The sequence below is a fragment of the Bos taurus genome, chromosome 26, assembly GCF_002263795.3.
Source record: "Bos taurus isolate L1 Dominette 01449 registration number 42190680 breed Hereford chromosome 26, ARS-UCD2.0, whole genome shotgun sequence".
NCBI lineage: Eukaryota > Metazoa > Chordata > Mammalia > Artiodactyla > Bovidae > Bos > Bos taurus.
In genome coordinates, this window is record NC_037353.1 from 8618363 (window position 1) to 8631774 (window position 13412).

Here is a 13412-nt window from a genome sequence, read left to right on the forward strand (position 1 = left end):
CACACAAACTTGTAAGGAAAGCCAAAAAGTTAGCCTGGCTACACCACAGTAAAGTGTAGAGAAACAACGCAAGTTCTGGCTGAGCTTTTTTCCACACTGCCCTATCTTCAAAATAAATCCTAAGCCCAAACCAGATACGTTAAAGGAGGAAAACAGAATCAGTGAATATCACTGGCAGAAGATCACAACGTCTTCCATTCACCGAGTCAACAATTGGTTACATTCCATGTTAATAAGAGCTGAGGCAAGTAGAGTGTACACTATTCCTGCCTACAGAGAACTTACGCTTCATTCATTTACTTAGCTCAGATGGTAAAGAAACCACTTGCAATGCAGGAGACCTAGCTTCAATCCCTGCGTCAGGAAAATCCCCTGGAGATGGGAATGGATATCCACTCCATTATTCTTACCTAGAGAATTCCATGGACAGAGGAGCCTGGGGGGTTACATGGGGAGACAAGTGAGCTACTAACTTTATACCAGACCCACTTGAAATTGCTGAGGACTCAACAGTATGGAGCTTACATTCTTGGAAGAGAAGATGGTCAATAGAAAATTAAACAGTGAGATGACAATAAGTGCAATGCAGAATATAAGGCAGGATAAGGATGAAAGAGGATGGTGGTGGTCATTGTGCTGGTGGTGGTAGCGACGCAATGGTGCCGGTAGCAGTGCTGGGTGAAAACAGTGTCATGTACTGTAAGCAGGACTGGCATCTCTGTTAGAGTTTTCAGCAGAGAAATGAAGGAATGAAAGAGTTGGCCATGGAGATATATGGAGGGTAAGTGTTGCAGGTAGAAGGAGCTGTTTAAGTTCAAAAGCCCTAAAACAGGAGCATGCTGGGTAGTCTGAGAATTATAGTGGAGCCAAGGTGGCTGCAGCAGGTATGACTGAGGCAAATTAATTTTGTACAGAGTGGTACAAAATCAGATCAGACAGTTTGCTGAAGAGAGGATCGCAGAGGGCCTTGCAGCATATTATAAGGGTGTGAAGGTTTCTCTGGAGAGTTGGGAAGCTATTGAAAGGTTATGATAAGTGACATGATTTCACTTATGCTTTATAGGGATATCTCTGGCTATAATGTTGAGAAAAGACTATAGAGGAATAAGGGAGAAGCAAGAAAGTGAGATGGTTATTGCAGTAATCCAGGGAGAGGCAATGGTGACTTAGACCCAAGTGGGGAGGAGGTGGGTCGGGGCAGAATGATGGAAAGTGTTGAATAGAACATGCAGAATTTGCTGAGGGATTTAAAGCAGGGAAAATTGAAAAAGAACTCAAGGATGACTGAGATTTAGGCCCTGAGCAACGGAAAGATACAAAATTGCTACTTATTAAGACAGGAAATATGGCATAAAGAGCAAATTTAAAACATGTTTCCATGCTTCTAATACATAAACTGATTGTTTCATGTTCCTGTATTTTAATATTATTTAAAGTCTTTCTGCTGACATAATAAGGCACTGCATAATTTTAATCTAGAATGATAACTTCTCAAATTTTTACATTTACTTCAAGATACCCACTCAGTTCAGTTCAGTTCAGTCACTCAGTCGTGTCCGACTCTTTGCGACCCCATGAATCGCAGCATGCCAGGTCTCCCTGTCCATCACCAACTCCCGGAGTTCACTCTGACTCATGTCCATCGAGTCTGTGATGCCATCCAGCCATCTCATCCTCTGTCGTCCCCTTCTCCTCCTGCCCCCAACCCCTCCCAGCATCAGAGTCTTTTCCAATGAGTCAACTCTTCACATGAGGTGGCCAAAGTACTGGAGTTTCAGCTTTAGCATCATTCCTTCCAAAGAAATCCCAGGGCTGATCTCCTTCAGAATGGACTGGTTGGATCTCCTTGCAGTCCAAGGGACTCTCAAGAGTCTTCTCCAACACCACAGTTTAAAAGCATCAATTCTTCAGTGCTCAGCTTTCTTCACAGTCCAACTCTGACATTCATACATGACCACTGGAAAAACCATAGCCTTGACTAGACGGACATTTGTTGGCAAAGTAATGCCTCTGCTTTTCAATATGCTATCTAGGTTGGTCATAACTTTTCTTCCAAGGCGTAAGTGTTTTTTAATTTCATGGCTGCAGTCACCATCTGCAGTGATTTTGGAGCCCCCCAAAAAATAAAGTCTGACACTGTTTCCACTGTTTCCCCATCAATTTCCCATGAAGTGATGGGACCAGATGCCATGATCTTCGTTTTCTGAATGTTGTGCTTTAACATTCTAATATTTCTGCTTTATTGACTATGCCAAAGCCTTTGACTGTGTGGATCACAATAAACTGTGGAAAACCCTCAAAGAGATGGGAATACCAGAGCACCTGACCTGCATCTTGAGAAACCTATATGCAGGTCAGGAAGCAACAGTTAGAACTGGACATGGAACAACAGACTGGTTCCAAATAGGAAAAGGAGTATGTCAAGGCTGTATATTGTCACCCTGCTTATTTAACTTCTATGCAGAATACATCATGAGAAACACTGGGCTGGAAGAAGCACAAGCTGGAATCAAGACTGCCGGGAGAAATATCAATAACCTCAGATATGCAGATGACACCACCCCTATGGCAGAGAGTGAAGAGGAACTAAAAAGCCTCTTGATGAAGGTGAAAGTGGAGAGTGAAAAAGTTAACTTGAAGCTCAACATTCAGAAAAAATAAAAGATACCCACTAGTGAGAGGCATAAAGAGGTTTATTCTTCAGAGGCCCCACCAAAAGAGGGTTGGGAATATTTGTCACTATTGGCCATACATAGCACAGTAGGATACAGAAGAGTCAGTACAGGGTTATCTGCCCATGATAAGAAGTGATTTCAACAGAAACACATCTACAACTATCACAAAAATCTCACAAAATAAAAAAGGAACTTACGTGAACTCCCCAGGGATGGCAGTGATGGCCAAGAACCCGAGAGTAACAATCTGAACGTCAACGATATCTGGGTGCCAGGGATGAGGATTTAACAGCTAGGAACCAAAGCATGAAAACTGTGTTAGGAATATTACTCTCTTTGCTCGAGACCAATGCTGCTCACAGAATTTCCTTTGTTAATGGATATTCAATGTTTCCAGTTGTTTGAGTGTCTTATCCTACAGTCACAGGTGTTTTTCTAAGTCATGTAGTATTAAATATTCTATCTAGAATTAATATGTGAATTTCAAATACCAGTGTCCCATTAACCTGGAATTATGTTCTCATCAATGAACTTTTTGGTGGCTTTATCTTTATGGAATCACAATGTGTAACAGATAACCAAGGTTCTCCTATATTACCATGGTGACTATCCTTATACAAGACAAACAAGGAATTACCATCATTTGAAATAACTTAATTATTTCTCTTTTTACTCTGTATAACACTTTAAATCTTCAGTTGCTAAGTCTTGCCTTACTTTTCTTCTCCAAGAGACTATATCCTTTACCATGTTCAGATTAGCACAGAATCTTTCCCTCTATTCCTTCAATTTCTTCATTGCCTCTCCTTCTTGAAGAACTTCTAAGTAAATTTTAGAAAAAAAAAAACTATATTTAAAAATTGTTTCTACATCAAAAATTCATGGTATTATGAACACTGGCATGAATATGAAAATCCATGTTCCAAAGGGTATTTAAAGAATATTGCTTTAGTTAATAATGTTGCCTGAGTTCTGGAAAATAACCTGAGATGTCTTTCTCTGTGAGGAATTCTGTGCTCATACATCTTAATCTTATTCTTCCTTTTCCTCTGTTCTAATTGTTTCAATTATTTACTATGGATGTAAAAGTCTAAGTCAGTATATTTAGTAATCATACCCCTTATTTCCTTAAACTTATGGCATCCATATTTTTAATATTAAAAATTTAATTTGGGAACATTTGTATAATACACAGATCTACTATTCAACACGGACCTATTCATATCTGATAATTCATAAATTTAAAAATAACAATATACTAATTTCACCATGATAATCCAAATGCATTACCTCTCCAGTCTGAAGAAGGACTGGCTTTGGTTTATGGCATTCTTTGATTTCTTCAGATGGCTTGCCCAGAACCTGATCCCGAAGAGTGTCCCAAAATGAATCGCCTTCTGTCATCCCTATTAGGAATGTTATGATTAATATGATTGCAACCCTCTGAAAAATACCATCATTTTGACAAATGTTGTACAACAATACTTTCAGAACTTTGAGAGATTTTATTAAGTTTGCTGTTCAATGATTTCAAACAGTTTGCAAAATAGAAGAGGTAAAATTTCCTGTTCATATTAAAGTAGGAGCCATTATTTAATTAGATCCTCAATGTGGTTGATAGAGTAAAAGAATATACATGTTCTACATCTTTCAGGTTTTGTTTTTATTGCTCTTCCTCAACCATGTTGCCAATTTTTAAAATATGATATAATTAAATGCAGGTCAATGAGCTGAATTATCCTTTTCCTATTTTGAAAGCTATAAAAGATATCTCCAGTTTCAAGTACCAGTTGTTTAACTTGTGGTCTCTAAAGACCCTCTCTTGATCTCCACTTAATTATGTGTATACACACACACGAGCAATTAAAAACCACCAAGCCTAACACCCATAATCTAGGGAAAAGCTATGTTAACTACAAAACCTAAGAACATAGAATACATAATCAGGAAAATATAATTACTATGAACTTATTTGGACCTACTTATAGAGCACACATGGGACTCTCAAAGAACTCTTCTAGCTCAGTAATAAAAAGACAAATAGACCAATTTAAAAATAAGAAAAATACATGAACAGATATTTCTCCAAGTAAGACACAATAATGGCCAACAAACATAAGAAAAGATGCTCAATATCCCAGGAAAACGCCAGTTAAAACCATAATGAGATACCACTCCACACCCCAGGGGTAGCTAGAATCAAAAAAAAGGAAGATAAAAACAAGTATTGGTGAGGATGTGAAAAAATTAGAATCTTCAGAGAGAAACTGATGAGAACATAAAATTGTGCAATGACTTGAAAATACTCTGGTAGCTCCTCAAATAATTAAACATAGAATTTTACCATAGTGATCCAGCAATTCCACTTCCAGGCATGTACCAAAGAAATGAACTCATATGCTCACACAAAAGCCTGGATGTGAATATTTATAACAGCATTATTCCTAACAGCCCAAAACAGAACAACCCAAATGTCAATCAGCTGAGGAATGCATAAATAAAATCCAACAAAACCATACGGTGAAATATTATTCAGCCACAATATGACATAAATGAATTTATCTACAAAATAGACTCACAGACATAGAGAACAGATGTGATTGCCAAGGGGGAGGGCTGGATTGGGAGCTTGGGATTAGCAGATGCAACTATTATATAGAGAATGGATAAAAAACAAGATTCTACTGTATAACATAGGAAACTATATTGAATATCCTGTGATAAATCACAAGGGAAAAGAAAATGAAAAAGAATATGTATATATATATACATTATATATATACACATTTGTGTATAACTGAGGCACTTTGCTGTACAGCAGAAATTAACACTACACTGAAATCAACTCTACCTCAATAAAACAATTTTTAAAAAGAAAAAAGGCAATGAAATTATTTTAGAATCCATGATACAACAGGGATGAACCTTGAAAACATGATGCTAAGTGAAATAAGCCAACACAAAAAGCCACGTATTTTTATGATTCCATTTATACGAAATGTCCAGAAGAGGTAAATATAGAGATAGAGATTCGTGGCTTCTTAGGCCTGGAAGAGACGGGGACTGGGCTGTGATGGCTAAAATGTACAGGGTTTCTCTTTGAGGTGATGACAACGTTCTACAATTGATGGCAGTGACGGTTGCATGTATCTGTGAACACATTAAAAACCACTGAATTTTATGTTTTGTGAATTACATCTCAATCAAGCTATCAAAAATTATTTATTTTAGAACATTAGACCAAGCTAGATGAAATATTGCCAGGCAAGATGATGCCAACTGTATTATGTTACAATTGTATTTATTTTTCAACTAATGGTTCCAAAATATACATGTATATAGAAGACCAGAATAAAATAAGCCAAAATATTGCCTGTTGGTGCTACTTTTCAATTTTTTTAACTTTGTGTACTTTCCAATGCATGTTATTACAGTGATAATCAGGATAAAGTATAAAACCTATAATAATCATGGAAATACACACAGGAAGAAGACCCAGGATCACATGCTTTATGCTCCTAAAGTCTTCTGTTCTGAGGAATTTGGGCTCCAATAAAGAATTCCAGGAAAAAGACACTAATAACCAGATGGAAGGGCCAATTCATATTGTGGATGTTAAAATGACACTCCTACTCTGCACCATTCCAACTCCATTCCTGCCCAATTTAAAACTATTCCTCCACAGGTTGAAATGCAGAGAGAATCTCTGATTCTTATCTGAATCCGTGGAAAGCTAAATTATGAAAGATACTGACCCTTGAGAAATAATGTACAAACCTGGAAAGCCTACCTACCCTTAAATTTTAGAAATTAAAATAGTAAATGTAGTGGCTATGTGAAAACCTGTTAAGGAAAAGAGTCCTGAAGTTCAGAATCTAGAACCATAAACCTGATCAGACTGCACCTCACCCTGAGTAAAACTGACGGTTCCAAATCCATCGATTGTACCAGCTGCAAAACTGTAGCCCAAGGCTGGTTTACACGTTTTTACCTAAAGGAAAAAAAAATTAACACAAACAAAAGAAACAGAAGTTGAACTTCAACGATAAGATCAGCCCAGAGCTTCTCCCTTGTGGCACATAATCAGTATGACTCAGTGACACTTACTGTGTGTGTTGAATTGAGCCAGACGGTGACATCCGTCATATTCACCCACTGATGAGCTGAAGCCAGTGGCCCAGTTACCTCCTGGGAGGCAGACTCATACAGTTCCTAGAAAACCCACACAGCCTTACCATGAAAAGCAAACGAGCTAAAATGAATACTATACACTTTTACCCAAAAAGTGCCAATTTGGAAAAGCATCTTTCAGTCAAGTAATGTGGTGCTGGCTGATTAGCCAGAGCATTTTCAACTCTCCACCAAACCCACAGTGACTTCCCAGAAACCTGAAGGCCCTGAGACTGTTGACCTGGGTTTATTGCCCACAAATACGACATTCCAGCAATGCAGGCTATGGCACAAGATGCTCCAACCTCACTGGAAAGACAGTCAAGAAATTTTAAGGTTAGGAGTGAAAGCCTTAGTTGCTCAGTCATGTCCAACTCTGCAACCCCATGGACTGTAATGTAGCCCACCAGGTTCCTCTGTCCATGGGATTCTTCAGGCAAGAATACTGGAGTGGGTAGCCATTCCCTTCTCTAGGTGACCTTCCCCATCCAGGGATCAAATCCCAGTCAACTGCATCACAGGCAGATTCTTCACCATCTGAGCCACCAAGGCAGGTTAGGAGTAGACGGACCAAATTATCTTCTTTGCAGAGAACAAGAGTTTTTCCCCAGGGACTCTCATGGAGTTTTCCCTCTCATAGTCCTTGAGTTCTCTGGCAGGGGCTAATACCAAAGAGGGACTTGAGAGAATTCAGGAGCCACTTCATCTGCATCAGTTCTCTCACCCACGGTCCATCTTTTGATGGTCTTTTTTTCCAATAGGATCAATTGATGCTTTTTTAATCTTATGAGAAATATATGAATTTCTTTTTTAATCTTATGGGAAATGTGAATAAAAATGTATTTAGAAATGCTTGTGTTCTTTCAAGTCTTTATTGTATCGGTTACAGTATTGCTTCTGTTCTGTGTTTTGGTTTTTTGGCCTGAGGCATGTGGGATCTTAGCTTATCTACCAGGGATCAGTCAGCACTGGAAAGTGAAGTCTAAGCATTGAAACACCAAGGAGGCCCCTGGCAATGTTTGTTTTTATTCATCTCTATCCTACAGTAGAGGAGGCAAACCCTGCTTCAGCACTAGTGCCCATGCCTGACACCTAACTCATTTTCATTCTATTGCCATTCCAGTTTCCGCTGCTGTGTGGGAACTCAAGAGATAAGTCAGAAACACCAGCTGCAGCCCACCTCCCCTGATTTTGTTGTTGTTGTGTTGTTGAGTCTCTTAAGTCCTGTAGGACTGCCTGCCTCATTAAGAGGAAAGTTGTGCCTTGCTGAGAATGTGGGACCGATCTCAATGTCTCTAGGCTTAGAATGGTATTAAAATTTCTGATGCCAAATTGTGTCACAGGTGTACACCCTAAATAGAATCTGTTAATTTAGAACAATCCGCTGATGAGACCACAGTAATTAAAAAGAAACTGCAGCAATTAGGCTGGCTGGTGTCTTCTGTTTTTAAAGGTGTTTTGTTCTTCCTTAATTGCTCCTGAAACAGTTTAGAACCCTTGAGACACAATATTTACATAAACACACACACACACACACACACACACACTGATGGGCATGCTCATTAAAGCCAGAGGTTAAAGTGACTGCCTGCAGTGCGGGAGACCTGGGTTCGATCCGTGGGTTGGAAAGATTCCCCTGGAAAAGGAAATGGCAACCCACTCCAGTATTCTTGCCTGGAGAAACCCATGGATGGAGGAGCCTGGAGGGCTACAGTCCATGAGGTCACAAAGAGTCGGACATGACTGAGCGACTGAACTGAACTGAACTGAAGCTATAAAAAGGCAGAGATTTAACTATCTTTATTAGCGATGGTTGAGCTCAAAGTTTTCCTTGGTCTTTTCCCCTGGAAACATCTTCATGGGAGCTGATACAAACTATGTGAGCATACTAGAAGGTAAAATTTAGGAGAGGAAGGAGGGTAGAGTAACTGGTAGTAAGCTCTCTGGAAACCAGATTCTTCATCAAAAGATCTTTTAAATAAGATGGATGATCTGTGCCATATCAAAAAAGACCAAGGGCTAATCTGAATGCAAACTGCAAGAACTGGGAATTGTGCCACTCAGCTTTATCTTGTCCCAAAAGAAAAGATAGGAAATGGCCAGGAGACTTGGCAGGCAAAGGCCCCAGAGACTTCTGAGAATTTGGGTCAGTATGGTCATATCTGATACTACATTAATTGAAAACTACAATCTATCATCTAACTGCCTGAAGCAAGCACTCTGGCTGAAAGAATGTTTTCCTGATTACCTGCTTTTAAATGTACTTCCTGTAGGAAGTCAGTCACAAGCAGTCAGAGAGAGGCTCCTGTGCGGTATGTGAAACAACCTTCCTGATTGACAATAAACAGCATTCATACCTTCAGACTCCTTGGCGCAGCTTGAGCTCTTGCTGTCTTCCTCACAAAGACCAACTTCCCAATGAAAAATGTCAGTGGATTTTAAAGTATAGTTTTGAATGACGATAAAAGCAGCAGGGCCCACAGCTTACCTTTGCTTTGTCATATATTATCCGTCCTATGATTTGTGTACTTTCAAACATATCCTGTCCAGGTCCCATAGCCACACACATGCTAGGCTGGAACAAAATGAAGCGAGATACGTTCTTAGTGAAATAAGTGATTCTTTCAAGGGATGGAAAATAAAAAGCGAATCTGTGCAAACAGACTTTCTTTTTGGCTGTGTGGCCTGTCGGACATTTGTTCCCCAACCAGCCAGGGACTGGATCCAAGTTCCCTGCACAGGAAGCAGAGTCTTAACCACTGGACCACTAGGGAAGTCCCAGCAACGAGATTTTTTTTTTTTTAAAGCCACATTCCAGCATCTCTTTCCAGATGTTCCCCCAATTTACAGATTATGAAAAACAAAATCATTCTGGAATTAGAGCAATGAACGTTGCTAGAATTCATCTATTTCAACATAAGACATAAAATTGATGCATACTATTCTATTGCAAATACGTATCATAATTTATTTAACCATTTCATGTATGAATTTTGGAATTTAACAAATAATCATCCACTCTAATGTGAATTAATAATGTGTAAAAATTTTGTAAATGAAGGGTAACAAAGACTTTTTTTCATTGAATTATAATTGATTAAAAATGTTGTATTAGTTTCTGGTGTAGGAAGACTTTTTTCTTACTTTTTTAAAAATTGGGGTATCATTGCTTTACAATAGGAAGACTTTCTATATAAAATAGTAAAGTAGAAGAGAAAAGTATAATTGTTAAAAATATATTTCTCATTGGGTGGATGAACTTGACTGGGATAAAATAAATAGCCCAAACATAGTGTTTGATAAAAGCAAAATCACAGGTGAAATATTCTGTAAACACAAAGAATAAGAACCAGAAACTAGACCCTGCTGCTCATGTCAAAGGTGGAAAATCTAAATGCAGATGAGGGGAAGCAGTTAAATAAACAGTGGTATAGCCTCACTTGTTGAGTGTAAAGCTTACTACACAGAACTATCTCGAGTGATTAAGAGATTTTTAAAAGACAAATTAGGTAGAAAACCCAAATTCTGGACAAAAACAAAAAAAAATCTTAATAAATAAGTTATAAAATATTGTTCATGGATGCACACATGTAGGAACAGGTGTGATAGTGGTAATTTGGGGGAAAAGGAGCAGGTGGAGGGGAGGAAGGTAAGCAGGGACTTTCACTTTTTACTGCTCTTTAAGATTTCCATGTGGTTTGAGTTTTTGTGGTGGTGGTGGTGTAGTTGCTAAGTCATATCCGACTCTTGCAACCTCATGGACTGTAGCCTGCCAGGCTCCTCTGTTCATGGGCTTCTCTAGGCAAGAATGCTGGAGTGGGTTGCCATTTCCTTCTCCAGGAGATCTTCCTGATCCAGGAATTGAAACTGGGTCTCCTGTGTTGCAGGCAGATTCTTTACCAACTGAGCTACAAGTGAAGCCTCAAGTTTTCACAGCAACACTTTTTTCTGTTTTGTAATTTATAAGAAAAAGAATTTTGATGTTACATTTTTAGAAAAACCCTAAAGACGTGACAATCGGAGAGAAATGTCTCAGGCAGGCAGTTTTTGTACTAAATTGTGACTTCAGAAATGCCAAGGCAAAATGTATCAAGCTGTCCAAGTTTAGGAAAGGATATTTAATCTGTGACATTTACTAAATTGTCTTACCATTCAAAAAATATAAGCATCAAATGGAAAACTATAATTTTATCCAATCAAAATTTAGTGGGTGCTTTTGAGAAGAGCAAATGCTAGCAGTAAGTAGGCCAGAGTATACTTGAGGAGAACATAATTGTAAATAAACAGTGATTACTTAAACATAAAATGTCTGTGAGATGCAAAAACAAAGATTTAATGTCATTATTACCTACCCCACCAATGGGACAAGAGCTATTGGCGTTATCACAAGACTCTCCCGTGTTGGTGCATTGCGGGCCAAGAACATTGGGGGAAACATCTCCCAGATTTGATGAAGCAAAAGCTGCTACATACGGTCCCTGCCAAAAGAAACATCCAATTGCCTTGTATACTTTCTTATTTACTGCAATGAGTTCCATTAAAAAGGCAGACATTCAACCCACTCTGGTGAACTATTCAAAATCATTTGCGCAGGATAAAAGGAGGATATTTCTCAGGTACAATATTCTGAGAAAGATTTTTGTTTCTGTAAAGACTCACATTGCAGTCAACATATATATTATTACTCACAATATTCCAATTATCAGTGAAACTATCTTAAGAGAGTTTCAAATTTGTGTCTCAAACAGCAACATTTTGACAAGAAATACAATGTGCAACAAGTTATAAAATGCCGACATTGTGCAACAAGTTATAAAATGCCGACCCATAATCTCATGTTTGGCGTTGTACTTGGAACTCAGAGACCCATTTTTCCTTTAAAAATAAATAGCCTATTGGCTTAAAAAGTAAAGAGTCAATCTGGATATTTCTGCTGTACAACTGAACCTAAATATTAGCATCCACCATCCAGACTTGCCCTCCACATATCTTTTCTCTATCTCTTCAACCAGAAATAACTACATATAATCTTTTTTCAGTAGGGTAAGACCTTAATCTCAACCTAACTGGTCTACCATTTCACCTTAAGTGTCTTAAATTTACTTAAGGAAAGAGATAATCAAGCATAGGAGACTATGTGTCATTTCTTATACTAAAAAAAATAATGGGAAATTACTTCCTTTTTCCTAAAAAACAGGCTAAAATGAAAAATCAAATAGAAGATTGTCAATAAAGGAGCTAAAAAGTCAAGCCAAATGTTCATGGGGCTAGTATTGTTACAACAGAACACTTAGTCTAGTCTAGGGCCTGGGGTTCTCATCTCGTCATATATCCTCCTGCATTTCGGGTTTGGATGCTGTGGTTAAGCAGAGCAGGGTCCTTCCTCACCACTTACCTATCAGCAGTCCACAATCTACACAGAGCCGACAAGCTTCCTGAAGTACACGGACTAGATTCTGGGACCCCCCCAGCTCTGATCCCATCACTCACTGCATTTCAAATACCAGTCTAATGGATTAGGATTGTCTCTGACTTAGGCCATATTGCAGGAAAGTACGGAAAAGGCAATGACACCCCACTCCAGTACTGTTGACCGGAAAATCCCATGGATGGAGGAGCCTGGTAGGCTGCAGTCCACGGGGTCACTAAGAGTCAGACAGGACTGAGCGACTTCACTTTCACTTTCATGCATTGGAGAAGGAAATGGCAACCCACTCCAGTGTTCTTGCCTGGAGAATCCCAGGGACGGCGGAGCCTGGTGGGCTGCCGTCGATGGGGTCGCACAGAGTCGGACACGACTGAAGTGACTTAGCAGCAGCAGCAGCAGCAGCAGGAAAGTAGAACAAAGTCTTTCAAAGGAACTTAAGAGGGAAGGCTGGACCAGAGAAGAGAACTCATTCCCTGCCCTCATTTGGATTCCTACAGCATTAAGAAGGTGCTTAATAATTTTATATTTTTGAAAACAAAAGTAAACATCAACAGTTTCTCATATCTCATATCCAAGTTGATCAAAAACTATTATATGTTGCAAAAATCTTTAATTTGTTCTTCCTAATCCAACTAACTGAAACTTTATGAAGTCATCAATATAAGTAGTATTTGACACAAAGTCAATAATCATTTAAATTTTGTCTTTCCTGATAAGAGAGGATGGAGAATTCTCAGTATGTGATATCCATGATGACACTTTCCTCTGAAGATCTGAATCAGCTATTCTGAACACTGCATGAATGATGATACTCAGTAATTAAGATGAAGCTTTCAGTGACATAAATTCTCACCTCTCCAGGTAGATAACCTTTGTTCTTCTCTTGCTCAAAAAGGTAAGATGCATAACCTACGTTGTCACTATTTACAAGATGATTGGTGTTTTTCATGCTGACTGGGTGGATGGCAAACCAGCTGTAAAAGAACAAGAAGACCCAAGTTAATGGTGAGAACCAAATAAATGGAGTCACAAATGATATCTGGGAGCTTAAGTTTCCACCAGAAGGGGAAAAAAAGTGCTATTGACAATAGGTATTCTTTCATTGTTAATGAACTTAAATTACAAATAATATACTCAAG

At 38.7% G+C, this 13412-nt stretch overlaps 1 protein-coding gene across 3 annotated transcripts in view; it reads right to left on the minus strand.

The window, feature by feature from the left end:
• Positions 1 to 13412, minus strand: part of ASAH2 (N-acylsphingosine amidohydrolase 2) — a 64645-nt gene that overhangs the window by 23288 nt on the left and 27945 nt on the right. For all 3 annotated transcript variants that reach the window (XM_015460595.3, XM_059881972.1, XM_059881971.1), the window contains 7 exons: positions 13127 to 13247; positions 11198 to 11323; positions 9334 to 9420; positions 6783 to 6887; positions 6585 to 6666; positions 3966 to 4081; positions 2873 to 2967 (listed from right to left, as the gene is read on the minus strand). In XM_015460595.3, the coding sequence (XP_015316081.1) occupies positions 2873 to 2967; positions 3966 to 4081; positions 6585 to 6666; positions 6783 to 6887; positions 9334 to 9420; positions 11198 to 11323; positions 13127 to 13247 (732 nt within the window). The remainder of the gene's footprint in view (positions 1 to 2872; positions 2968 to 3965; positions 4082 to 6584; positions 6667 to 6782; positions 6888 to 9333; positions 9421 to 11197; positions 11324 to 13126; positions 13248 to 13412) is intronic.